Source organism: Rousettus aegyptiacus, unplaced genomic scaffold (genome assembly GCF_014176215.1).
Source record: "Rousettus aegyptiacus isolate mRouAeg1 unplaced genomic scaffold, mRouAeg1.p scaffold_m13_p_14, whole genome shotgun sequence".
Taxonomy (NCBI): Eukaryota; Metazoa; Chordata; class Mammalia; order Chiroptera; family Pteropodidae; genus Rousettus; species Rousettus aegyptiacus.
The window spans coordinates 51,616,143-51,641,977 of NW_023416289.1; the positions used below are offsets into that span (position 1 = coordinate 51,616,143).

At 49.9% G+C, this 25,835-nt stretch overlaps 4 protein-coding genes across 15 annotated transcripts in view; 1 reads left to right on the plus strand and 3 right to left on the minus strand.

Moving 5' to 3' along the window:
• Nucleotides 1-11: 11 nt before the first annotated feature.
• LOC107514133 (tubulin polyglutamylase TTLL13P) lies at nt 12-13,027 on the minus strand. 4 transcript variants are annotated; one of them, XM_036231920.1, is made up of 16 exons: nt 12,606-12,716; nt 9,659-9,928; nt 9,280-9,320; nt 8,444-8,562; nt 7,015-7,145; nt 6,653-6,809; nt 6,106-6,249; nt 5,735-5,820; nt 5,203-5,434; nt 4,555-4,739; nt 3,084-3,151; nt 2,966-3,003; nt 2,481-2,666; nt 2,028-2,207; nt 1,143-1,461; nt 12-763 (listed from the first exon to the last, which is right to left on the minus strand). In XM_036231920.1, the coding sequence occupies exons 2-16, from the start codon at nt 9,916-9,918 to the stop codon at nt 510-512; spliced, it is 2,400 nt and encodes a 799-aa protein (XP_036087813.1). In that variant the 5' UTR covers nt 9,919-9,928; nt 12,606-12,716; the 3' UTR covers nt 12-509. The 4 variants fall into 4 exon arrangements, with proteins under 4 accessions (XP_036087813.1, XP_036087811.1, XP_036087812.1 ...); XM_036231918.1 differs by having other exon boundaries at nt 2,481-2,670; nt 2,966-3,151; nt 12,606-13,027; XM_036231919.1 differs by lacking the exon at nt 12,606-12,716 and adding an exon at nt 10,364-12,145 and having other exon boundaries at nt 2,481-2,670; nt 2,966-3,151.
• Nucleotides 13,028-13,135: 108 nt separating this feature from the next.
• Nucleotides 13,136-20,147, minus strand: GDPGP1 (GDP-D-glucose phosphorylase 1). 2 transcript variants are annotated; one of them, XM_036231936.1, is made up of 3 exons: nt 19,801-20,147; nt 15,080-15,137; nt 13,136-14,327 (listed from the first exon to the last, which is right to left on the minus strand). In XM_036231936.1, exon 3 carries the CDS (start codon nt 14,316-14,318, stop codon nt 13,161-13,163), a length of 1,158 nt encoding a protein of 385 aa, XP_036087829.1. In that variant the 5' UTR covers nt 14,319-14,327; nt 15,080-15,137; nt 19,801-20,147; the 3' UTR covers nt 13,136-13,160. The 2 variants fall into 2 exon arrangements, with proteins under 2 accessions (XP_036087829.1, XP_036087830.1); XM_036231937.1 differs by having other exon boundaries at nt 20,071-20,129.
• Nucleotides 20,148-20,324: 177 nt separating this feature from the next.
• On the plus strand, nt 20,325-23,319 carry CIB1 (calcium and integrin binding 1). The gene is made up of 7 exons (XM_016151567.2): nt 20,325-20,532; nt 20,663-20,697; nt 21,690-21,798; nt 22,241-22,391; nt 22,532-22,650; nt 22,733-22,821; nt 23,059-23,319. The coding sequence occupies exons 1-7, from the start codon at nt 20,482-20,484 to the stop codon at nt 23,078-23,080; spliced, it is 576 nt and encodes a 191-aa protein (XP_016007053.1). The 5' UTR covers nt 20,325-20,481; the 3' UTR covers nt 23,081-23,319.
• Nucleotides 23,320-23,811: 492 nt separating this feature from the next.
• Nucleotides 23,812-25,835, minus strand: part of SEMA4B (semaphorin 4B) — a 72,323-nt gene continuing 70,299 nt past the window's right edge. For all 8 annotated transcript variants that reach the window (XM_036231939.1, XM_016151564.2, XM_036231942.1 and 5 more), the window contains 2 exons: nt 25,741-25,826; nt 23,812-25,474 (listed from right to left, as the gene is read on the minus strand). In XM_036231939.1, coding sequence (XP_036087832.1) covers nt 24,747-25,474; nt 25,741-25,826 — 814 coding nt within the window. In that variant the 3' untranslated portion in view covers nt 23,812-24,746. The remainder of the gene's footprint in view (nt 25,475-25,740; nt 25,827-25,835) is intronic.

Below are 25,835 nucleotides of genomic sequence, written 5' to 3' on the forward strand. Positions count from 1 at the left end.
GTGGAGGACGCTCCAGCAAAACGGCATAAACTTTAATAAAAAGACGGGTTCAACTGCCAAGAGCCGCCCCTCCGCCTGCCCAGGCCGGCTTGTCTCCGCTGTGGCGGGGCGAGCGTCCCCTCAACAGCCCCTAATTTGGGCACAATCGGCTCCTCTGGGAAAGGGGTTCCTTGTGCCCGAGATGACCTCTAGCCCCGGGCCGCACCCAGGGTTCAGACCCATCACCAGCGATAAATCCAGGCTCAGGTTTCAAGGGCGGAGATGAGTACATGGCTGGCCTTGGCTCCTCTTCGTATTTTAGTCTTTAACGATCCAAAAATAATCTGAGGGTACTGAGGAATTCTTGGTGTCCTTGTATTTGTGCCTTACGCAAATGGCGCTGGCCAGGGCTTTTCAAACGCAAGCTTGGTGGTAGTCTTAAATTTAGCAAAGACTGAAGGCCCTTTGCCCCTTAGGAAAGCTGAGGGGTTTCTCCAGGAGAGGCTGAGTGCTGGGCTTCCTTCCTCCATTTACCTGTGGTGGCTGATGTCCAGGAGCGCAGTGGTACTCTGCATCAGGGGTGCTGATGCAGGGCAGAGGAGATCCCCGGCCTTGGCTGCTCTGTGTCCAGAGTTTACCATGGAGGGCAAGGTGCATTCAGTCCATGGGCCACTTACCACTCTTTCTGGTTGCAGAAAATAGGCCTGCTTTGGAATTAAAGAGGGTGGCACTGATCCTGCCAGGGTTCGGTTTATGGCTTCTAGCCTTCTGCTGGCTTGGCCTTCTGCAGTGGAAACATGGGTCCCCCTGAGTTGCTACTTAAAGAATATAGATTTGCTCACCTCTTTCCCAATTGTTGCTCAATTACTGACACAGGAATGACATCCTAGGCTTCCCTCCAGTGCCTTTACCAGACCATATTCTAACTGGTGTGTTAACTTGTCCATTTCCCTGTTATGTTTGTTGAGTTGCTGGGATGCATTTCTGCCATTTCTATCACCAGGTCTAATACATAAAAGGAGGTAGATGAACGAGTCCACTGCCTTCCCCATTCCCACACTGCTGAAAGTGCCATATTATATTTTGGGAGCATCCCAGCTGTAATATCTCCTAGTGGAAATGTACACAAATCAGAGTGACCAAAGCTAGTTTTGGATACTTACGGCTAGTGAGCCTGACTCTGGCACTGGGAAAACAGCGCCTTCCAGATTTCTTCATTGATAATGAACAGGGGCTGAAGGCGGCTGGATTTCTTATCCAGTTGAGGTTCCTGGGCTGTAGGTGGCACTGGGAATGATGCAGAAGTGCAGCATTCATGCTTGGCAGTGGCCCTAAGATCCTGGGGATCAATTCCTGCCGCCGAACTGGATGCAGGAAATGAGGAGGGCCCTGCTCTCTGGCGGCCCCTCTCAGGAGGACCAATGGGAACAGACTCACAGATTGCAGTTCTTGACTGCCCAGCCCATCCTGGTGAAATCTAGGCTAGAGGAGAAGAGCAGCCCCTTATCACATTTCCTGTGAGGCTGGACGGAGTGGTGAAAGAGGTAGCTAAAAAATCTCTTCTAGGCCGCAGCCACTATTTAACCAGTTACTCCTTTGGGGCTCAACAAAAACAGGACCCAACAGGTTTGCTACTAGCCCAGGGAACAGTGAATGCAGCAGCTGTTTCGTTGGCCCAAGACTGTTTACTTATCTCTCATTAGAGCCACGGCACTGACAGTGCTGGGGAGAGATTACACAGAAGGGACTGAGGGTGGTGGCCTTGTTATTTGTCAGTCATGAGTCTGGGGTTATTGCAAGATAAGAACTTAGAGAACAAGTCTCTTATAAGTGAGAAGATTGGAAGCTGCACTCGGCTGGATGTCATTACCAAAGGGAGCTTGGGAACAGACACAAAAGGAACCAACAGACCCTTCCCCAAGGCCCATCATTCACTGCTTTCCCAGGCTCCACTGCCATCACATTAGCCTCCTGTGCTGCAGCTGCCACCATGTGCTGACAAAGCCCTTGTTCCCTTGTTCTGTGAGATGCTGCATAGGGACCCTCACCCTATATTCATGATGTTTTTTCTGGCCCCGGCGGCTGGGGTGCAGCATGCGGGTGATTTGCTCTACAATACCCAGGCTTCGGATGAGATTCTCCCTTTGTAGAAGGGCCTTCATCCGTTCTAGCTCCTCCTCTTCCACAATTTCTTGAGGCTGCATGCTGTTCAGATGTCCTGGTAGCAGCTACAAGGTACATGAGAGATGCATACAGGATCTCCAAGGATAAGTCCCAAACCATCAACAAAGTCAGCTTGCCCATGCTACCTCTATCCCATCCCTGACCCTGGTGGAAGGTTCCCTTTGCTATCCATTCTCACACCTTCTTCACCAAAAGTTCAGAATCAATTACTCATTAGGAACTCATTTCTCTTGTACAAGAGGAGGAAGGCACAGCAAACAGTCCCTTCTCTAGTCATTCCAACCCATTTTCCTACAGAAAAGAAAGAGCCACAAAACCTCTGACACTTCTTTCTCCCGGTTCCGGTTCCTGTAAGCCAAGTGGGTGGAAAAGTCCCGGATCCTGACCCTGGGTCGGCTCTTCTCCTCTGCTGATTCCCCCTGGTTCTGCTCCTTGTTTTCCTTTCGCCTCTTAGTGCTTGAGGTCTCCTGTTGTTCCTGCTTAAGGCGGATCTCTTCTAGTTGCTGCCTGACAAGATATGGCAGCTTCAGACACTGGAGAAATTGTGTTCAGAAGAGGGGGATGAGGGAAAATGGGGATGGGGAAAGAGTTGGAAGTTATGTCTGTTTTGGGGAATGATGGGAGAGGAATGTGGGGGAAGATGGGAAACCCACTAAACTGAGTCATTAAGAGCCTGATAGAATTTATAACTCCACTCCTCTTTTCTCAAGGGTCTGGCTTCCTCTCCATCCTGCTGGGGAGCAACTGAGCTTCAGGATCTGCCCCCACCAGAGCCAGTGGAGAGGGAACTGGGGCAAAGTACCTGGCACACTCCTCCCTGGCCTTGGAGGCAGCAGTCTCCTGGAAGAGGGAGCCATTGTTCTTGAAGAAGGGCACGTACTTCTCTGTGTTGGGCCCCGGGTAGATCCTCCGGTACCCACCCAGGTGGGAATCCTCATAGCGTTCCTGGTCCAGCAGTGCTGCGTGGGATGACTCAGTTTGTTCTCGCCTATAAAAACCAAGCCCCGGTTAGTCAGGGTCGGACTGAAGATGCTGAGCCGGGAAAGGAAGGTTGGCCAAAGTCTTGAGAAACTCCTGCTAGCTTCATGGCCTTTCGGGTCCGACCCATGTGGTGAAAGCTGCCAAAACCATCTGTGGTCAGTCCCACCTGTGTGTAGCCACAAAAACAGTCTTGACTTCTAGAAAACCGGTTTTCATCTGAAGTGCAGTGGAGTTCACTCATAAGCTAGCACTCCAAGTTATCACAATTTTTTAGGTTACTGATCATAGAAAATTAGGTTTCTAGTTACAGAAAATCTAGAAGAGCAAATAGAAGATAAAAACCTTCCATAACTCCATCTTTCGATGGAGTTAGCATATTGGTCAACAGCATGGACTCTGGGGCAGGACCTCTGGAGTCTGAATCCTGGCTTTGCCATTCAACTACCATGCTCTTAATCTATTCCTTTCTTCGTTTTAGATGAAAATGGGATCACGTTTAAATGGCTACCAAATGTTCTAGTATATGGCTGTAATTTTGTTTATTAAGTCTGGTAGTTTTCAGCCTTTTTTCCTCTTTTGAAAGACAGGATTCACACAGTCCAACCTCCTGGGAACATCCAGGGCATTTACAGCTTACTTCACTCTGACTCACACAAACACTTGAGTGCACACTGAGTGCCAGGCCCTCAGGATATCACGGCAAATCAATATAAACTGGCCCCGCATCTTACGGATGCAAATTGGGGAAGAGCGATGTTGTCATAGGAATAATCCTAAATCGACTCCGATTCATTTTTATGTATCATTAACGAATTGTAATTTAGTAGCAGCAACAAATTACCGTGTTTATAACCCATCTTACTATGAAAACAACAGTGGGTGAACAATACTGATTGAGTAACTAAACTGTTTTCTGTGTTTATTATAAACTTTCTAGAGAAATGGTTTCTAGAGGAGCTTCATTAAAAAAAAAAAAACAAACAGTTAATCAAATCACATAAAGCTTCTTATGTGCTAATGTTAAATTGCTCTAAAATGCATTGCTAAGTGGAGTACAGAGAGTGTGACAGTATGCTACTGTCTGGGTAGAGAGAGAAAAACAATTTGTATAAATGCATGCATATATGTGTATTAAATGCTTGTGCAATTATAGGCTGGACCCCAGGAACACTAACTGGTGCAGGGTAGGGGGGGACACTGAGCAGCTGGAGAAGAATGGTAGACTAGTCACTGTATCTTTTGAATTTTAAACATATGGTCTGTGATGTGATGTATTATCTGAGCAAAAAAAATGTTTTTAATAGCTAATCAGCCCCAGGCTGACTTCTCCATTTAAAGAAGAACTTTTACTCCCAGGAAGTAATAACAAAGACGAGTTACGCAACTAAACACATCGGATGCCTTGAGTACCTGGCTTCCCGCAACTGTTGGTGACACTGGAAAAGCCGTTCTTTGACTCGTCGCTTGTCTTCCTCCATCATCTTCCTTTTGTCACAGCCCCGGAGGTTGACAAGGGTCATGGCATCACAGAGGAGTGCATCCTTCACTTCTCTATCTAGGCGTGAGTCAGTGGTGAAGCTTGGAGAGTGGTTTACCTGCCAGTAGGAGACATTATCCACCCTCTTCCTAGACCACCTGAGCAGATAATGGTCCCTTGCAGACCCAACTGGAAGGTCTAGGAGAGACATCCCCCTACAGTGGCCTCAGCCAAGGAGGCTGGATATTCTGACTTCCAAGGCCACAGAGAACCCTCCAACACTGGCTCATGAGAGCAAATCAGACCTGACCGTATAGACGTCATGTCCTTAAAGGCAAGGCTCACGTGAGGAACACTAAGGATCTGAAACCTGGATTCCTACAGTGGCGGCCAGACACCACGAAGATTTGACTTGGGTCAAAAGTGTAGAGATATTATGCTTCTGCTGGGGTTCCTACCCACCCAGTTCCGCCGTGTCCCCCATTCTCTGTTCCACCACCTGAGTGTACTCCTATCCCAGGTGTCCTGTTCAGGAAGGCCTCTGGACCTTGGTTTTGCAAAGCCCAGGAGATAATCCTCACCTCCAGCAGCCAGGGCTTCAGCTTGTGGTCCAGCAAGATGTCAAAACCAAGGATCTCAAAACAGGCACAAGTACCTCCACTCAGATATTGGGGAAAACAGGTTCGGTAGTTGTGACGAAGAACAGAATGGGCCGAGATGATGGTTTTGATGATGATGTCCTCGATGCCCCCCCACATCTCTCGGGGGTCGTAGCTGTGTTCTTGCAGCCAGGCATTGAGCGTCGACAGCTTCCTGTGAGGCCCAGTGCTCAGAGAAGACCAATCTCTCTGCCAGTGGCGCTGGGCTGCAGGCAGGAGGCTCCCTAATTCCAACCTAACTCTGTGCCTGGGTGCCTGGTGCTGCCAGCTCGGAGCAGGGCTTAGTTACCAGGGTGGGGTGGGGGCTGCACTTGGTGGACAGGCACAGTACAAGGGTCTGTAAAGGCTGAGTTTTCCTAAGCAATCAGCCTCTCGAGAGCCAGTTTCACTTTCACGGGCTGTTGAGACTGTGGGGCTAAGGGGCAGAGGAAGAGGAGAACAGACTAGGGAGTACCTCTTACTGCCCGTGGCATCGTCCCGGACAAAATTCTCGTTGTGTTTGTTGATAGCATAGTTGGTCAAGTGCATGCAAACGTCATCCTGGGAAGACAGTGGCCCTATGGTCTCAGACTGAGTCCATGCTGCGCTCCCTCTCCAAGGCCACTCATCTCCTGCCCCTCTTCACCTGAGGACTGTCCCATGAGCTCCTAGGGAGGAGGGTGTGCCGTGTCTCCCCTCCCAGCCAGGGGCTGAAGCACTCACAGGCTTCGTTTCTTGTTCCTGGGTGACAAGCCTCTCTACCTGGTTTCTCCATAAAACCTCAGCACTCAGCAGCGGAAGAGGAGAGGGTGCCACCTGCCTCCAGGGGTGCCCCTGCCTCCTTACCAGGTTGTTGTACATGGGCTCCATGTAGGGCATGGTGGCAAAACGGGCCAGGCCCTCCTCGTACATGAAGATCCGAAGAGGGTCACAGGATGTGATCAGGACATAGATTCGCATATCAAACTTGAAGCCATCAATGAGGAAGGGCTGAGAGTACGCAAACCCACCAGGGAAAAATCGTCAGGCTTTGAAGTGTTTACTATGAACCCTGCAATGTTCTAAGCGCTTCAAATATGTAATAACTCATTTAGTTTTCACAATAACCGTAGAAGGTAGTTAATTAACCATAGAAGGTAGTCCATTAACAAATGAGGAAACTGAGCTGCAGAAAGAATAAAACATTTGCCCAAGTCCAAGATAACTTAAAAGTGGGAAAACTCGGATTGAAACCCCAGCAGGTTGGCTTTAAACCAGGGCTTCATGCAGCCTCCAAGATAACAAGGGATGGCAGTTTCAGGAGCCTGAAACTGGCTTCCTCCCTGGCTTTGAGATAGGGTGCCTCAGGGCTGGCCAAGGGATGGGGCGGTGCTGGTCCTGACCAGCCTTTCACCTTGGAGATGTACTGCTGGCAGATCATATGCTCTCCCGGCTTGATCTCCCGCGGATTTCGGGTGATGAAGATGCCACGGCCCTGACAGCCACTGTCCGGCTTGCAGATATATGCACGGGTTCTCCGCTGACGGCCATAGGACTGGAAGTCCCCGTAGCTATGTGCAGAGAGGGACTGGTCACATGGTTCCCATGCATCGTGGCTGTCCCAGGGCCCCGCGGAGTCCTCGCTCTCAGACCTACTTTTCTTTGGCCGGCTGAAACTCTCATTCCACTTCTACCCCCGGGACATTCAAGGCCCAGGGAACTGAGATGGCAGCCCCTTTCCTAGCATGTCTCAGCCCGGGGGCTAGGCTCACTCACTCTGCGGGGAGACACCAGGTGCGGGGGAAGAAGTTGTACTCTGTGGGATAGAGTTTCTGCATGCGGTTGAGATTCCGAGCCAGCAGGTCTTTGCGGCAGATTTCTGTCATGCCAGGAAAGTGGTTGATTTTCTGAAACGGAGCCAATGGGTGAGACTAGACCCCAGAGTAAGCAGCAGTTCTTGGGCGTGGGCACCCCAGAAAGCAATGAAGGACTAGGAAAATCGAGGTAGAAGTCAAAGTGGAAGTAAACACTTCCTAGTTTTCCAAGGGGAAAACAGGAAGATTCCCTATGGCTGGTGAGTAACCCCTCCTTGGCCTCTCCTCACACAGGGGTTAATCAGTGAAGGGCAGTGGGAAGGGCTAGCCAGGACTTTGGACCTTCCGGCCACCTAATAACATCCTGCAGACCAGCAGGGACTAGTCCTATAAGAATAATTGGCGTGTGGTGGCACAAAGCAAATGAGGAAACATCTCCCCAAGGAGAAAAGGAAACTAGAAGCAGCCCACAGAATGCCTGCCATGACACCCCAGGGGGCACGGCATTGCTTGGTGGCCTGCTGGAAACCCTGCTACTCTGTCCCACAGTGCTAGCAGCATCTCGCCATGGCTCAGTGCTCTCACAGGCTTTCCCATTCAATGGCTGTGTGAACCTCTGAGGCCCAATGTCCTCTCTTTAACAAGAGGTATCTGCTACTTAGTGCTGTTTTGGAGACTTTAATGAGCTAAGAATATAAAGGCATTTAACACAGTGTCCGACACACAGGACACCTTCACTAAGAGCTTTTAGTTACTGTTACCCTCATCTTACAACTGCTTCCTGCACGCCCCTTCTTTGCCCCCACTCCCTCACTCTTCTCATCGTGGTACAGGTTATAGTCTCAACTCCCTTTCTGGCCTCCCCTCAAAATAAGCCTGCAGACCCTTTTTAATTATTTTATTGCTAACTCGTACAAAGATCCAATGACAAGATAACAAAAATACCAAGAAGTCATATTCTTCTTGAGGACTCTGGTCCAACTTCCTTGACTTTCTAGTGACCATGCAGGCCCCCCACACTGACCCTAATACATGTGGAATGCTAGGCTGAGCTGCTTGGGAGGCTCGATCATTCCGCTGGCTTTAAATCTGAATGAGTATTCCCCCGAGGATGGACTCATCCGCCCTGGACGGGGCCAGCTAGGCATGCCTCCAGGCAAACAGCACATACTAAGCTAGGATGTGCCCAACAGACATTTCTTCTAACAACAGAAGTTCCAGAGACTCAAGGGAAGAATATTCCATTGGAGCAGAAGTCCCTGGCCATGACCTTCCTTGTTCTGCACAGGGGTATAGCCACAGAATGGCAGCCTCGGGGTCCTGGGCAGAAGGATGGGAGCAGTCATTTTGGGGCCGCAGCACCTGTAGGGTCTCGGGTCAGGAGGCTGTACCTGAAACCGCTTCATGTCCATGACTCGTTCCAGTGAGACAGAGTAGTCTGTCCAGTACACGTTCCACTCTTCATCCTCCCCCACCTCCTTCAGGCCACACATTTGAGCTGCCCGACGCACTGTGGAGAGAGGGAGGTCAGTTGCCAGTGCCAGCCTAGGCACTGGCAACAAGCCTTGGACTGTCACTGGGTCGGGTGAGGAACAGACCTGACTGGGCACATTGAAGAGGGAGGTAGCTCTTACCTCAGCTCTGCAGTTTAGTTTCCATGTGACAACTCCAAGTTCATGAGGCTGTCAGGGCCCTTCCAAAATGTGACAGAGAAAACTAGAACCTGTCTCCTTGCTCCCGTTATTACCTCTCTCAATTAGGACTGCTTCTCGCCTGCAGAGCTGACCCTCGGTAGGGGTCACACTGGCCCCTCACGCGCTGGATGGCCCCTTGCACAGATGCCAGTGGGGATAAGAGGGGAGGAAGAGATAGCTGACCTAGCTGATTTTCTTTAAAAGCTGCAAAAGCTGTCTCAAAAGCTTCCTTGAAAAAACTGTTTTAACTGTTTTAACCTTGTCTCATCTCTTATAAAATATGGGAAAGGTGGGGCAATGGTGACTTTCGGTCTTCTTTTTTTTTTAATTGGCTAACTGCAGAGATTCCCACTGTATCTAAGACTAAGTGGAACAGTGAGGTCTCAGCTGCCCCTGGCTCAGTACAGGTTACAGGCCAAACTAAAAAGATTCAAGGGCTGGGAGCCTGACTAGGGGCACCATCCCCCAAGTAAAAGTGACAGCAATAGGTGCCCTCTTTGCACAGTGGTCTGGGTGACGAGTTGGGCACTTACCACTCTCATACTTGCAGTTGGTCAGGTTGATGGTCAGGGGTCTGGAATGGAGGAATAGCAGAAATGAGGCAGAATGAGAGAGGACAGACCATTGGCTGCCAGGCACTCAGATGAAGGGACACCCCCAAATTCACATTTTTTCTAGAAACCACTTGAAAATCAGGATCATAGAAACATGCTGAAATTCTACAAAAAGCCAGCCCAAATGTCTCTGAATTTTGTTTTTTGTTGTACCAAAATGTGAATGACGCTCCTATATTCCCTGTCCTCTTTCCCAGGCTAAAGGAAAGACCTTAGATCCCAGCCCCCCAAGTGCTGAAGGGAGGCCAGGGGTGACTTTCTGGAGCCAGGCAGGTGAAGGGGTCCAGGGAATAGTTACCTGCATTTCCGCCTTCTCTTTCTCCTCCCAGCTTCTAAGTCATCCATATCAGCTGGGGTTGTGATTTTTTCTGGAATTTTTGTGGCTATAATGCATAAGGGAACTCCATTCCCAAATGCCTTACAGTCAGTCTTTGAGACTGCCTGCTGAGAAGGGTTGGAAGGGATGGGAACTTCCCCCTTATGACATTCCTCCTCAGATTCTTCTTCTTCAACATAGTCTTCCTCCGATTCACTGGTCTTACAGGTACTTGTCTCCATCCTTTAGATTCTGTAGGAACAGGGAACATAAATCAGACTTCCCTCAAGCCGGGGAAGGCCCAAGGACCTTCCTGGTGTCCTAAGGAAATGTTGCTGCTCCTTCAGAATAGAACAATCCCACCACAAAATGGACTCTTTCCAAAGAGGTAATGGGGGCCGTGGGATGCCCACAAGATGCGTGATTCACCAACATGATCACTCCACACAACACACTGGGGTGCACAAAGGAGCTGAATACAGCCAGCCAGGACCATGACCACAGCTTCTTTGTTCTTGAATAAAAAGGGGAATAGCGTTGGGCATAAGGCCAAAGGGCCCTAGGCCGGCCCTTTCCCTGTTCTCTGACTCAGTTTCTCCATGTGTACACACTGGGGGCAGACACCCGCTGGCTCAGACTACTTAGGCTCTGTTGGCGGAGGGAAAGTCCCCGACGGACTGTGCCCACCCTCGGTTCCGAGGAGAGCGACGGGGCTACTGGGTCGGCCCCTAGAAGCCCGGGACTGGACTCAGCTGGTCGCTCATGTCCGCTCTTTGCCTGGCTCTTGCTCCTTCCCAGGCGTTGCTGGGCCTCCAGGACCGCCTCCTTGTTCCTCAGACCTGGCAGCCCCTACTGGTCGCGAGGGGGAGCCTGCTCCCCCGCGACGTTTGCTGGGAGCTGCGAGATCCCGGCGGCGGCGGCGCTTCCTTCCACGAGCCAGCGGCCGCCGCCGCCGCCGTCGTCGTCGCCATGGACACGAAGTAGCCCCCATTGGAACAGCGTTCTGGGGGCGGGGCCTTCTGGGAACCACACCCACATGGGAGCAGGCCGAGGCCATATTAGGCGGGGCCAAAAAAAAAAAATGTTTGTCTTTGGAACTGGCAGAGGGATCGCCAGGAGCTCTTGGCTCTCTCCAGGGCGGTAGCTGACAGAGTGGACTTGAGTCCTTCCGCTTCCATGCCCTTGTGCACAAGCCCCACTCTCACCATACCTTGAACCAGCAGACCCACTCTGTTGGGGAGAAGCATCTGCTTGCCTTTCTTCAATTAAAAAAAAAAAAAATGAGTAAATAAGGATGCCTTGAGCACAGTCTCTGCATTGGGCAGGGATCCCCTATTAGCATGCATGCTCGAGGCACTCAGCCTGGTGGGCTGAGACAGCTCCAGTGACTGAGGACGGAATAGCAACCACCTTATCAGACTGCTCCTTCACAGTCTTCCTGATGTCCACTCACTTTGTCTGACTTCTGATTGCTACTTCCATCCAAATCAGCCTAACTTCTCACTTTAAGATTAGCACATGTGGCTAAATCTAGGGCACACTTTCGAAGTTTCCCTCCTTTAAAAAGGCATGGACATTTTCTCATTCACAGACTTCTCAATCTTTCTTCAGCATATGATACTATACTCTCAGTTACCCCCTCCTTGAAATGCATTGGAGTCCTTTGGCTTCCAGGACACTCATTTTTCTCATTCTTTCAACAAATATTTAGTATTCCAGGCATTGTTCTAGGATCTGAACCATCAGCGGCTTCTTAATTGGACTCCCTGAGTTTATTCCTCCCACCTTCATCCAGCCACCCAGCCGCTGCAGCTAAGAGTGTTCTTCCTGAAATGCAAATCTGTTACTCTCCAGTTGAAAACTCTTCAAGGTTTCCCATTAGACCAAGTCCAAAACCTCTTAGTACATGAGGCCCTCCACTGAAAAGCAAGCAAAGAGGTGGAGAGGCCAGGGGCTGGATCAGCCCTTCCTACCACACTCAAAGCCCTGGGCTCTGAAACCAAAGAGTCCTCTAAGTGTTCCATCCTCAAGCTTAGAAAAAGCTTGTATCTAAATCCCCTTCTTGGCTACTTACAAAGTACATAAATGGCTGAGAAGTACCACCACCAAGAAAACCTATTTGACTTTTTTCCTCTATTTAATATGGAAAAACTCATTTGGGCCAGAGAAGGCTTTCCTCTGAACATCAATCCTGGGGAATAAGTGGGATAAGCCTGATATTTGGGCTCATGCACACAAAATCCACTTTGCTATAATAGTTACCTACGGGCCCTTCAGAGATTGAACAAGCAAAATAAAGTGGAGCTGGTATTTGCACAGGGTTACAGAAAGAGGCATTAAGCTAAAATTACTGCAATGTGCCAAAAAACATAAGGGTGACCAAAAATTTTTGATAGAAATTTAAATATTCAACACATAAATGTAAACCTTAAAGGTATTTTTTAGTTTTTTAATTTTTATTTTTTTACGGCAGAACAGAAAAGCTTTATTAGAAGCGATAGTACACTTCCAGACATGGAAGCGAGCCTGAGCAAGAGAAGTGTGGCTCAAAGGCCAAAATGTTTTAATTAGTGAGATGGGTCATAGTACACATTCTGCCTTATCTCAATGAGCCTTTATAATATCTTTTGGGACTAAAATCTCTAAGATTCTATGTAAAAGCTTCATACCGGCCTGGGCAGAGAGCTAGCTCCCCGGGGACCAGAGCCTCAGCTCGGGGCCTGTTAAGGAGAGCACCGCTGGGGTAGGAGTCGCTCCCTGGAGAGGCAGTCACAGGCGTACAGTCCCAGCTCAGCTGTGGGTGTCTGAATGCCTGCACTGCAGCTCTGACTCTGCTACTTATCAGCTGTGTGACCTTGGACAAGTTACTAAATCTCTGTCCACCTCCACCTCTTTGTCTGTTAAATGACAGTATTAAGAGAACCTGTACCTTTAAAGCTGCGAGGACCGCTTGTTTTCACACAAGACGATGTATGTGAAGAACACTCAGCTCAGCGTTGGGGCTGGAGGAAGACTGAAGACTGTGCTATAAGGAGGGCATCTGGAGGAAGCAGGGCCGTATCCAGGGGAGGGAAGAAGAAATAAAACTCAGTGTGGGCAATGGGAGAACAAGCAGAGAGGCATGACCAGAGGAAGTGGGGCACCATACCAGAGGCACGGAAACAATCACTTTTCTAAGACTTGATACGAAAAGTCCATATATAAAGTCAGGAGTATGCAACTCCTGCACATGCTCCATTCTCAATAATAGGTTTGACATCCTTGGGGCTTGTCCAAGAAGGTGAGAAGAAGCAGATACATCCATGAGAGCTCATTCATTTGATTTATTCCAAGGTTTTGCCTCTTGAGCGAGGCTATTTTTATTAGTTCTTGATCCTCCTGAGACAAGTGAGAAGGCAGTCAAGAAAATGCCCAAATGACCCTTATGAACAGCTTTCTTGAAAGAGACTTAGAGCAGTTAGAAAATAAATACTTCCGGAGGGGCCTACTGCTCCACCTGGGCTGCCAAGGCCACCAGTGCTGCTTGTACCTCTTCTGCCTGGGCAGGGGGCAGCAGACAGTCTTGAATGAGGGCCAGAGCAGCTGCTTCTGTCAGGCTGCTGAAGTCCTGGGATGTTTTGACAGGGAGGTGCCCGGCCAGCTCACAGAGCGCAACACTGAATGCCTCGCCTTCCTTTATCCCAAAGCTGGTCTTCCGAGCCCAGAGGATCACCCGGACCCCCATGAGGGCTGAGGAAGGTGAAGTCTTTCCAGGTGGGGCCCCCCGGGTCACAAACAAGTTATGTGCAATCTCGTGGTCAGTCAGATAGTCGGTGGCCCGACACACCCTGCTTACCAAGGCTTCCAGGTCAGGCCCTGGCCCACTGGTGTAAAAAAGGAAGCCAGGAGCTGGGACAGCCTGGAGCAGGTGCAAATGGCCCCCGGGGTCCAGGGTCTTGCTCGGTGCCCACTCCACGGGCAGTCTGTGGTCCAGGTAATACCCATGCAGGTGAAGGTGGTTCACTGAGGCCAAACCCCCCAGGCTGTTGAAACCAACGCGAAAGCCAGGGTGCGCGCTCAGCAGCACGGCCTCAAGCCCAGCCTGCAGTGCGCCCGGTAGCAGGCGCTGGGGGAGTCCCTGGGCGGGCTCCGGCACCAGCAGCACATGACCCCACTCCAGGGGACTGATGTTGATCATCACAAGGATGTCCTCTTGCTGGGGAACACATGGGACACCAGGCTCCCGGCGCAAACGAAAGAGGACTTCTCCTGGCTGGATTTTGTTGAAGTTAAACTGTTCAGAGTCAAAAGGCTGCCTCACACTCCTGATGTTCTGGGGGCGCCTCCTCTGTGTCCCTCGCTCCACATTCAGCTGAGCCACAAAACCTACAGCGCCAGGGAGGGTTTGGGTCTGCAGCTCTCCCAGACGGTAGCGGAACAGCCCCAGCTCCATCCGCTGCCTCCAGGCAGAGCGGAGTGCAGTGTCAAAGCGAGACAGTGGCAGCCTGTCCGGGAGGCTGGGTGCGTTCCTCAGCCACTGGACCCCTTCCCACACAAGTTCCTTCTGTCCATAGACAAAGTCAGGGATGCCTCGTTCTTCCCATTCCTCTTTGTTTGGAGGGAGGAAATAGGAAGTGTTATTTGCATCTTGTGGAACAGCCATGGGAGTAATCTGAAACAATCATAAAAGGTGAAAAACACATGATGCTACCCTATTTCCAGAGATTTTATTTTTATTTTCAAATAACCTTTACTTGTCGTTCTGATTACAAAAGTAACATGTGCCTTTGGTAAAATACTTTGAAAACTTAGAAATCACTCATTATTCTGCCACCTGTAGATTAGCAAAAAAATAAAGATAAAATACAACCCTATTCCAATTTCCAGGGAAAAAAATTACAACTTACATTTGGCCTAATTTTCTTATGTAGATGGACCTCGAGTTTTTAAAACAAATCTTTAATTATATATACAGGTTGCTGCCAATTTCATATTAATACATGAACTGTTGCAACAAACATCCTGTATGTCTATCCTTGCCAACACATTTTTACTTTCCTTTATAATAAAATCCCAGTAGACCATTGGGTAAGAGTAGGCTCATGGCTCAAGCTTTTGATATATACTCTGTCAAACTGTCCTCCAGAAAACCATACCATTGTTCCAGTGTATGAGGATGGCCAAGGTTTCAAAGCTGACCACTCCCTGGATGGGAATGGTTTTCCCACTATTTGGCAGTGATTTCGAATGACTGTGCATAGAACCAGGAAGGCCCAGTATATGCTTAAGTGCCCAGTCAATTCTTCGAGGGGAAGTTGGTGCCTGTCTTCATCTCCCACTGGGGCCCAGGAGCCCTGAAGACCCAGAGGTGACAGGGAGAGGGGCCTGCTGCTGGTGCAGACAGAACTTCAGAAGGAAGCTTACCTCGATAGAGTTGCTTCAGTCCAAGCTTGAGTTCCCTCAGCTCTGCTGGTCCAGAAACCTCACATTAATAAAACCAAAAGAAAACATGAAAAAAAAAAATATGCAATGACATATTAAAATTCAAGCTGAGTTTAATGGATATTGAGTTTCAGTTTTGTAAGATAAAAAAGTTCCACGGATTGGCTGCACAACAATGTGACATACTTAACACTACTGAATCATATACTTAGAAATAGTTACGATGATAAATCTCTTATGTGTTTTTACCCCCTAAAAAAAAGGTTAAGTCAAGCTGAGCATAAACTTGACAATAAAATGTAAAGTCTTAAATTATTCTATTAAAAGTGAGTTTCAGACATTCCTCCAAAGAAGATACACAAATGGCCAAGAAGCACATGAAAAGATGCTGAACATCACTAATCATTAGGAAAACATAAATCAAAACCACAATGAGATACCACCTGACATTAGGACGGCTACTATCAAAAACAGAAAATAAGGTGTTGGTGAGGATGAGGAGAAATCGGAACCCTTGGGCACTGTTGATAGGAACATAAAATGATGCCACTGTGAAAAACAGAATGACAATTCCTCAAAAAAGTAAAAACAGAATTACTGTATTAGCGATTTCAACTTCTAGATATAGATGCAGAAGAATTGAACGCAGGTTTTAAAGAGATACTTGTACCTCCATGTTCATAGCATCATTATTTACAGTAGTCAAAACACAGAAGCAACCCAAGTGTCCATCAACAGATGAATGAATAAACAAAATGCAGTACGTACATACAGTGGAGTATTATTCAGCTTTAAAAACGAAATTCTGACCACATGCAATAACATGGATGAACCTTAAGGACATTATGCTAAGTGAAATAAGCCAGTCGCAAAGGGACAAATCATGCATGATTCTACTTATATGAGGCACAAGAGTAGTCAAATTCATAGAAACAGAAAGTAGAATGGTGGTTGTCAGGGGCTGGGAGGAGAGTAGAATAAGAAGTTGTTTGTCTTTTAATGGGTACAGAGTTTCAGTTTTGTAAGATGAAAAGAGTTCTGGAGATCTGCTACAATGTAAATATATTAACACTACTGTATACTTAGAAATGGATATGATAAATTTTGTTTTTAACTACAATTTTAAAAAAAGGTCAAAATAGTAAATTATTTTACAACTAAAAAATTTTTTAAGTTAGTCTCAGAATAGGTTTAAGAAATCCAGTAATTTGCTATTTACCTGAGCTATAGTTAAGACAGTATTCACTTACTCTCCCATTTATTCGATCATTTCTTTATTCATTCATTCATGGTCAATATCCATCTCTTGCCCACTCCTGATGTGCTGAGGATACTCCTGTGCACCCTGGTCCCACTCAGCTGAGCCACAAAACCCAAATATTTATGAAGTAACTGCTATGTATGAGGCAAGGAGACAGTTTGCTACAATGATAGCAAATAGGGCAAAAAAGGTCCCTATTCTTATGAAATTTACATCATGTAGTGGAGTCAGACAATAAGCAAAATGGACTTGTTAACTGTCCATGGAGGTACCATTTTGTGGGAAACAAGTGATACAACAGAGGGTAACTAAGAGGTGGGAACAGAGCAGGGCTCTCTGAGATTACAGCTGAGCTAAGACAGGAAGGATGAGAAGAAGCCTGCAGTGAAGAGCTAAAGAAAGTGAGCTCTAGGCAAAGGAAATTGCAAGTCCAAGGCTATGAATCAGGCAGGCACTTGGCCCGTTCAAGAACAGAAAGGAGGCCAGTGTTACTAGAGTATGGCCGACACGGGAGAGCAGCCACAGATGAGGCTGGAGAGGACAGCAGGGCCTTATGCTCCATGGTCGGGAGCTTAGATTTTATTCCAAATGGAATAAGAAATTACTGACAGGTTCTAAGCAGAAGGATCATCTGATATTTTGCAAACCTTTTTCTAAGTGCTGTGCAGAAAATGAATTGTAGGGGAGCAAAGGAAAAACAGAGACACCATTTCAGAGGTCACTCTAGTGGCCAGTGAGCAATGAAGGTGACTGGATAGCATAGATGGTTATAGAGATAGAGGGGACTGAGGGATGTGGGTCATGTTTTGAAGGCTAAACGAATAGGGGCTCCTGACATGCTGGCTATGGGGACTGAAGCAAGGGGAAGAACTGGGAATGACTGAGCTGCAGAAACTAGGTTCACTGCAGTGGCATTTACGGAGATGGAGAAGCCTAAGGTGGTGGTGGCATAGGGGAATAGACTGCCTAGAAGAAGGGAGAAAACAAGAGTTCGATTTTGATCACTGAGTTTGAGAAGCAGCCTAGGTATTCAAGAATAGAAGTGATATAAGCAGTTGCGTGGTCAAACCTGGAGGTCAAAGGTAAGGTCAGGGGTAAATACAAATTTGGAATAACATTTAAAGCCAGGGGTTATGCCAAGAACCTAGGATCAAGTTAACATCGAAAGGCTAAAAATGAGTAAAGACATAAGAATCAACTGAATAACTACAAAGTGGGTTTGATCATATTTATATTAAAGTGAAGTAGGAGGCAAAAAGCATTACCTAGGAATAAAGAGGTATACTTTAGAGTGGCAAGTCAGTAGAGACCCCATGACAGGATGGAACCTTTATAGGAAAACCAGGAACAAAGGGAACATGAGTTACATGTCCACCTTGTGCCAGGCAGAGGCTGGAGGCTTTCCAAGTCCACTCAAGCAATCCTGACAGCAAGCCTTTGAGGTGGGTACCATCCTGGGAGAAAGGTGAGAGATTCAGTTTTGGAGGCTGACAGGTGTTTGAATTCTAGCTCTACCACTCACCAGAGATGCGAACTTGCATCCCTAGAATAAAGACCATTTCCTTAGCACAGCCTCTGTGCTCTCAAGGCTTGGCTGTGTCTCCCTCTCACGCCTCATTTCCTACCACTTTTCCCCTTGCCCACTCTGCTCCTCACTCGTACTAAGCTTGTTCCTGCTCAGGGCCTTGGCACTTTTGGTTCTTCCAGCCTAAAATATCCTTTCCCCAGATTTTCTTTACATGGATGGCTATTTCAGGTCTCAGATCACACGTCACCACCTCAGAGAAACCTGTCCATCCCATCTAATGTCCCAAGGAAAACAGGAAGAAGGAAACAATATTGTAAGTAGGGAAAAAAATGTCTTGGGGGGTAAAAAAAAGAATCCACAAATCCAAAAGTTGGTACTTTGACAAAAACATGAACCTTTGAAAAAGCTACTGGAAAACCAAAACTAATTTTACAACAAGCAGCACTAAAAGCTATTTTTAAATGTGTATCAGGAATCAGTTTTATTACTGTATCAAGAGTTAATCAGGTACAAGAAGGACAATATGCTAAGATTGGATGGATGACTCAGAATGTCTAATGAGAAACACGCCAAGTAGCATAAAATGTTCTTACTGACTGGTCAGTATACACCCTCCTCTGTAGAAAAATCTACCAGGAAACAAAATTTTACTCAGAAGGTTGTTCAAAGAACCTTTGGGTTCCAAGCCAAGTGAGGTGGCTGGGAGATCTAGGTCACTGCTGGCACCATGGCTCAAGGCTGATTCCCACATCTCGACAGTGAAGAGATTGTCTCATTATGAAGTCCAGGCTGGCCGGCGCTCCACCTCCTCGTTCTAGTACAGGAAACACAGTGACAGCTTCTTGCTCTTTGCCTACCCTTTTACTAATTGAAGATTAACTTTTTCTTGGACAGAAAAAGCCTACTGTCAAAATGATCATGTTGGGACAGGACTTGCTCCAGTCACTTTGACTGGTTTTGGTGTTCTGAGTACTCTGCAGCCTCCGCTTTTTGAAATGGAATATTTTCACAATGGTAGGGCTTACATATTAATCTAGTGAGTCTTACTAGAATCACCCCCAGATCATCATTAAGCGCTGGGAAAACTATAGTCACTGAGCAAACATTCACTCAACAACTGCCATATATCAGGTCCTAGAGATCATGATTCTCATAGCTCATGGGGCTTCTGGTCTAGTGGGGGAAACAGACATTAACCCAATCATTACCTGAGAAGATATAAATTGCAAATATGATACATGCTGTCAAGGAGGAGCACTGGGTACTCTGAGTGTAAGGGAAATTCCTACTCTAGTCTAGAGGAGCAGGAAAGGCTTCCCTGAGGATAAGATGGAAGGGGAATTGGGAGCCCATAGTGGCTGAAACACAGAAAGTCTGAGACAGCAAAGAGGCTGAAGTCAAGACTACAGAGGGCCAGGACTTGGGTTTTTGAACACAATGATTTTAAACTAAGACTGACATGATCAGATTTAGACTTTACTAAGATCAGGAAGTAGAATGAATTGGAAGAATCAAGATTTACTCCCGACAATTTTGGCTGTCAAGTATACTTCCATGAGGCTGAAAATAAAAGAATCTCACCTCCTCCTCTAGGCAGCCTGGAATCCTCATCTTTTAGAGCTGTGTAGATTCACTCATTCATGCATACATCCAATAAATATTTATTGAGAGCCTACTATTTATCAACCATTGTCCTAGGGCTTTGGAGGGGCAAGAGCTCACTGGAGGTCAGCACAGAGTCTGGGTGCAGGGTGGGGATAGAAGAGTGAATGTAGGCTGGTGTGATGAGTACAGCAGTAGGGAGCTTTGAAGAGAGCCTTAGAATGGAGCGACGTCTTAATAAATGCCCGAGTCTAGACAAGCCACTCAAATCCTCTGGACCTCTGTACTTCCACATTTTAAACGGGAACCTACCTTGCAGCGTTGTTGTAAGACTCGAAGTAACTATGCACAGCGCTTGGCATTCAGTGAGTCCTCAATAAACTGCCTCAGTAGGCAGTAAGGTTATGGTTATTTCTGGAGAGGTGACATGGGGACTGAATGCGTGAGGTGGGTGCCGGGTGGTAAGGTCTGGATGGAAAAGCAGTCCCTGGGCAGAGGGGCAGCCGAAAGCCTCTGGCCACTCGGAGTTTACTGGCTACCCTGGCTCCAGAGACGTCCCTGCTATCCTTACCAGACCTCGCCTGTGGCTTCCGTCTACCGCAAGCGAGGAGGACATACCGCGCGGTGACCCCCAAGCTCCCACCAAGGCCACGGCGACGTCAACGCACGCGCAGTCTGCACGCACGCTCGCACGCGGCGTGTCCCGCCCCCGCCCACCCTGGAGGCGGGGCCTGCGGCCTGGGCTCCGCCCCGGAGCGTCCGGCCCCGCCCCCGGGCCCCGCCTCCAGCTCTTCAGGGACCGCCCGGAGCCGGGAGTTGGCGGCGGAACCCGGCTAGGAGCGTCTGGGCCCTTTAAGGAGGGGGTGGGCCTGGGGGCGGTGGCCCCAGGAGCGGTTGCCGCGGGGACGGGGCAGTGACGCGACCCGAGGGCGGAAGTGATAAAGTTGCCGGCGTCCCGAGACGAGTTGGCGGAGCTGTGCGCGAGACGCGGCGATGGGGGGCTCCGGCAGCCGCCTGTCCAAGGAGCTACTGGCCGAGTACCAGGTGCGCGGGACGCTGGGCCCTGGGGAGCCGGCGCGCTGGCCTGCGCTCGGGAGCGGGGTCCCGGAGCAGGCGGCAGGGCGGGCGCGGCCTCCGGACGGCCCGCTGACCCCCCTCTCGTTCTGCCTTCCAGGACTTGACGTTCCTGACCAAGCAGGAGATTCTTCTGTAAGTGCTGTCTCGAACTCTGCCTCCGGGATTCTCTGGAGACAGCTTCGGGGGCTCTGTCTTACAGATGGGCAAACCGAGGCCCCCAGAGGGAGGGACCTGCCTGAAGTCGGCAGCTGAGCCGGAATTGGAGTAGGGAGCCCTCGGCTGCGCCCTGCTGCCGGCACGCCCTCCACGCCCCGCTGGGGGCCCCTGCTGTGCAACAAACTTGGGCGCTCTTTGACCCTGCGCTCCACTGGCTTCTGCAGAAGCGAACTTCCTGTCCCAGTCGGGCGGGAGCTGCTGTGGCTCTCGGCTGACGACCTCCTGGCAAGGCCAGAGAAATACTGTGGAGCCTGACTCCTCCCAATTTTACCTGAATAATACAGTAACCGTTAACGCTTACTGAGCACTTACCCTGCGCCACGAATGGTGCTAAATTACCCTACATTAACTCACTTAAAACTCCAGAGGGAGGTACAGAGTCAGTGTAAGAGATCCAGAGAAGGTTGGTAACTTGCCTAAGAGTACAATACGAGAAAGAGGATTTGAACTGGGGCTTGGAACCCCCTTTTTAGCCGTGTGCCAGCTTTATGTGGTCAGGGCTCCCCTTGGCTAACGTAAGCCCAGAGGGAAGGTGGAGCTGTGGAGGAGATAGTTCAGGGTAGCTGCTAAAAAGAGGGAGGCTTTAAGGAGCAGGAGATCCGGGAGTTCTCCCTGTTCACAGGACCAACTTGTGGCTCCTTCCCCAACCTCTATGCCTCCCAGGGAGCTTAAGCACAGTGTCCAGCACAGTGGCTGGAACACAGTAGGCCCCCAGGAAATAGCCTTTGCAAGAATGGACTCCTAGCCTGTACTGTCTTGTGACATATCTCCATCTGGCTTATCAAGCCTGACGACCTAGTTTTCTGTATGTGGCTTAGCTCCTCACATGGTGTGTAATGAGCAGCAAGGCAAGGAATGGAGTGTAAAACACAGGAAGGTGCACCAACATGTCCCCCTCCTTCCACCAGAGCCCACAGGCGGTTCTGTGAGCTGCTTCCCCTGGAGCACCGGAGTGTGGAGGAGTCACTGCAGGCACGAGTGTCCTTGGAGCAGATCTTAAGCCTTCCAGAGCTCAAGGTGCCAGGCTCCCACCCTAGCTCTGCTACTCTTCTTGAGATCATGAGATCACTGGTCCCCATTCTTGTCTTTCCTGTTTAGCTCTAATTTCCTGTGATAGCCTCTCCTTAGGGCTGCTGTGAATTTCTATGCACAAGGCCTAGCCCCCTGCCTGTAACACAAGTGTTCAAATTAACTCTTTGTGCTGTAAACAACAGGCCATCTCATTCTCTGCTTAGGGTGCCTTCCTCTTCCTTCTCTGCCCCCAGGCAAACCTGTAGGTTAACCTCTGACTCTCGCCCAGAAGCTTTCCCTGCCCCCTTCCCCATCTGAGTCACTGGTCCTGCCCCCCACGCTAGCCCCAAAGTGCTGGTCATTCTCCCCCCACACCGCCCCCATTCCCGAGGTGTGAGTGTGTGACCTGGGCTGCGTCCTGTGGCATTCACAGAGGCTCTCTTCTTAGGCCAACCCTTTCAAGGAGCGAATCTGCAGGGTCTTCTCAACCTCCCCAACCAGAGACAGCCTGAGCTTTGAGGACTTCCTGGACCTCCTCAGTGTGTTCAGTGACACAGCAACGCCAGACATCAAGTCCCACTATGCCTTCCGCATCTTCGGTAAGGACTGCGAGGAGCCTGGTGAAACACAGTCTCTCACACGGTCTGCTCAGTGATACCGCTTGGGAGCTGGGCATCACTCTGGAACCTTGGAGCTCATCTGACTGCATCCTTTTGGGCTTCCTGTATCTGCTGTCTAGATTTTGATGATGATGGAACCTTGAACCGAGAAGACTTGAGCCAGCTGGTGAACTGCCTCACAGGAGAGGGCGAGGACACACGGCTCAGTGCTTCAGAGATGAAGCAGCTCATTGACAACGTGAGCAGCTGGGCCCAGCGGGGGCGGGCCTGTGAGCCCAGGTAAAGGTTGGAGCTTTGGCCTGACACTCTGTCTTTCCCAGATCCTGGAAGAGTCTGACATTGATAGAGATGGGACCATTAATCTCTCCGAGTTCCAGCACGTCATCTCTCGTTCACCAGACTTTGCCAGGTAAGATAGTGGTCCCATCTATGGGATCTGGGGTCTGAGACGTAGTTAGGGGAATGGTGCCCAGTATAAGCCCCCTGCTTTCTCTAAATGACTCAGGGTAGCTCTTCTCCCAAGGGGAAGTAACAGACGTGGGACACAGCCCATTCCAAAGGGTCTTAGGGAAAGGTGGGTAAGTTTGAGTTTAGTCCTAACCCTCCTCCTACAGCAGAAAACCCAATCCACTATTCTCTTGTTCAGCTCCTTCAAGATTGTCCTGTGACAGAAGCCACAGCGTGTATCCCAGCACCTTGTCAAAGAACCTTTCCACTGCTGCCCTGTGGCCAAGGTTACTCCTGTGTCGCCAGGTCCGGCCAAGCTGGCCCAGTCGAGCTGGCACTGTGCAGTCTTGTCCTGGGCAGGGGAGGGCCCTCCATGTCAGGGCATCTCCCCTTCTCACTGCCATTGTCATCGCTCTGTTTGTGTTTCTACTAATCAATAATAAAGGTTTAGAAGTTTTGATCCTGTGTGTGACACTAGAAACACTGGTATGAGGAAGAACTGGACTTGTAGGAGACTTCGGTTGTACTAGGCATAAGTAACCTTTAAAGAAGGGGCTGAGAAGGTAGCGTTGGGAATGGAACTCTTCTGTATCCAGACATTGGTGGTGGTTACCTGAATTTCTACAGGTGTTAAAATTTATAGAACTATATACCAAAAAAAAAAAAAAAATTTTACTATGTGAAGAGTTAAAAAACCTTGTTCCCTGTGCCCCCACCCCTGAACACAGTAAGGGGGTTGAGGTACAGGAACAAATCCCCTGCCCCACTCCATCAGTGTGTCCAGCCCCCCCCCCCCGGGGGGAGCCATACTCCACTGGGAGATGCAGTCGGCCAGGCCAGGCTGGCTCTGGCCCACTAGCCCTGGAAAGAGGAGCTTGCAATCCCCTGAACTCAGAGAACTAGACCAACCTCAAAAAGCAACAGTCCTTTAAGATGAAGGACCATGATTCAATTTCAATTCTTTCAATTTTATTAAAAAAAAAAAAAAAGTAAAGTGCATCTTAAAAAAATATAAAACCCAAATAAACTCAGGGCTCCTGTGCTGGGTAGTGCCACTGTCCCTTAGAGTGGAGGCAGGCAAAGTGTGGGGGTGACAGGGGCCTGGGCTCAAAGACGAGGCTGGGGTGGATATGGGGACAGGGACACATGGGTTCTCAGGCTGGACGAAGGAAGGAAGGCAACAACAGTCTCTTCCCAGAATTCCAAGGGGAAGGTATATATCGTCATGAACTCCTGGGTTCATGCTGCCTGCTCTCACATGGCTGCAGCCTGATGCAGGCTGGGAAGGTCCAGAGGTGGCCGGAGCCCAGGGCCTTGTGAGGGCCGCAGTGCCAGTAGAGCCCCCTGGTCCCTGAGGTGATGGGATGATGGCCGTGCCAGCTTGGCCAGCTGGCCAGGTAGGACCCACAGAGCCCAAGCTGGGCCCTGGCTCCGCAGTGAGAGGGGCAGCCTGCAGCAGGATAAGGCAGAGTTAGCAAGGTCCAGGTGCTGAGGGCTTCCCAACTCTCCCAAACCACCACTTTGGATGAGTCCGCAAATCCTCCGTGAGACGGGGCGCGCTGGGAACTGGAGTGGCTGTGTGCACAGCTCTCTTGTTTCTCACTCTTCGTGCTCTCATTTCACATTTTCAGTGGTTTAAAAAAAAAAAAAAAAAAAGGCTCAGTTTACATGAGGAGCACTGTTCTGCCCACCTAGGCGGGCCCTCATCTTCAGCCAGGACCTCCCGGGCCGCAGCTGTCTGGGCTGGAGAGCAGCAGGCCAGCTGGCTCCATCGCTCCCGAGGACTGGGCGCCACACTTGGGTGCCACGAGGAGCAGAAGTCCAGCCGATCCGCTCTGAGCATTCACGGCCCCAGAATCCAGGGTGGCCTCCTGTACAAGTCGGCTGTCACACTACCGAGTCCCGGATCTCAGAGCCTAGGCGGACCCGGGGCCGGGGGCACACCGGGGACACCTCCACAAAGCTGTCGTGGATGCTGAGTGGCCTCTTCTCTGACTCGGTGAAGACCCGGGGCCCCGGGGAGCTATCCAACAGGGCCTGGTAGCCTCGGTGGTCGAGTGAGGTGCTGGGGGGGCCTACGCCATTGAGCGGCCGCGTCTCAGGTGGCAGCGCCACAGGGCGGGTCTTGGGGTGCACACTGGCACACTCCCCCTGCTTCAGGAAGACTTTCATGCCGCCCCGATGCCGGTAGAGGAAGAATAAAATCAGGAGCACCACGGCGAACACAAACAGCGTGCACATCACCAGGAACTCAGTCCAGTAGGACTTGTCCACACCCCAGCTGGCCGCGCCTTGGGTCGGTGAACTCACCCGCGATGTGCTGATGACAGCAGGCGCTTTTCTGCTCTGCTCTGCCATGTCCTCTACCTTTGGGCAGTAGCTGGCCACCAGCTGCTTGAAGTTTTCCTCCAGTGACCAGCACTGGAACAGCCCTAGCTCCTGTTGGCTGCCCACCAGCAGCAGGTCCCCAGTGGGCAGCACCCGGCAGGAGGCCGAGGCATTGACAGGGGCACCGTTGTGCATCCAGAGCCGGGTTGCCAGGTTGGAGAGGAGCGGGCAGGCCAAGCTGTTCACCGTATTGGGCTGGAACTGGACTTGCTCACACAGCGTCTCATCTAGGGGCAGGCAGGGCAGAGGGTGAAGGGGGCCTGGCATCCACAGCAGCCCCAGCTCACCCACCTCCCTCTGGGCTGTGCTGATCCTGCCATGACAGCAACTCTGAGGACCCTGGGGACTGTGGCTCTCACTTCCCAGGTGCCTGCTTGCAGGCTGGAGGGACGAGGATAGAAGGAAATGCATTTACGCCCACCACTGCCCAAATTCGGGAGCCTTCTAAGCAGCTTGGCCCCTTCCTCCCTACGCCCTTTGACAGGCATTTTACCTGTTGGTAGAGAGATCCGGGCCTTGGCCGATGAAGTGTTGCAGAGGCCCCTGGCATTAGCCCCCTCAATGTCCTGGATCCACTGCCTAAGCACC

Excerpts from the sequence above, each read along its gene's own strand:
- GDPGP1 (XM_036231936.1), bottom strand. The coding sequence starts at position 14,318 with ATGGCTGTTCCACAAGATGCAAATAACACTTCCTATTTCCTCCCTCCA.
- CIB1 (XM_016151567.2), top strand. The coding sequence starts at position 20,482 with ATGGGGGGCTCCGGCAGCCGCCTGTCCAAGGAGCTACTGGCCGAGTAC. Across the intron at positions 20,698-21,689 it reads ACCAAGCAGGAGATTCTTCT|AGCCCACAGGCGGTTCTGTG; the intron begins GTAAGTGCTGTC and ends TCCTTCCACCAG. Across the intron at positions 22,651-22,732 it reads TGAAGCAGCTCATTGACAAC|ATCCTGGAAGAGTCTGACAT; the intron begins GTGAGCAGCTGG and ends TGTCTTTCCCAG.
- LOC107514133 (XM_036231918.1), bottom strand. The coding sequence starts at position 9,918 with ATGGAGACAAGTACCTGTAAGACCAGTGAATCGGAGGAAGACTATGTT. Across the intron at positions 6,250-6,652 it reads GCCAGCAGTACATCTCCAAG|CCCTTCCTCATTGATGGCTT; the intron begins GTGAAAGGCTGG and ends GCGTACTCTCAG. Across the intron at positions 3,152-4,554 it reads CAACAGTTGCGGGAAGCCAG|GCGAGAACAAACTGAGTCAT; the intron begins GTACTCAAGGCA and ends TGGTTTTTATAG.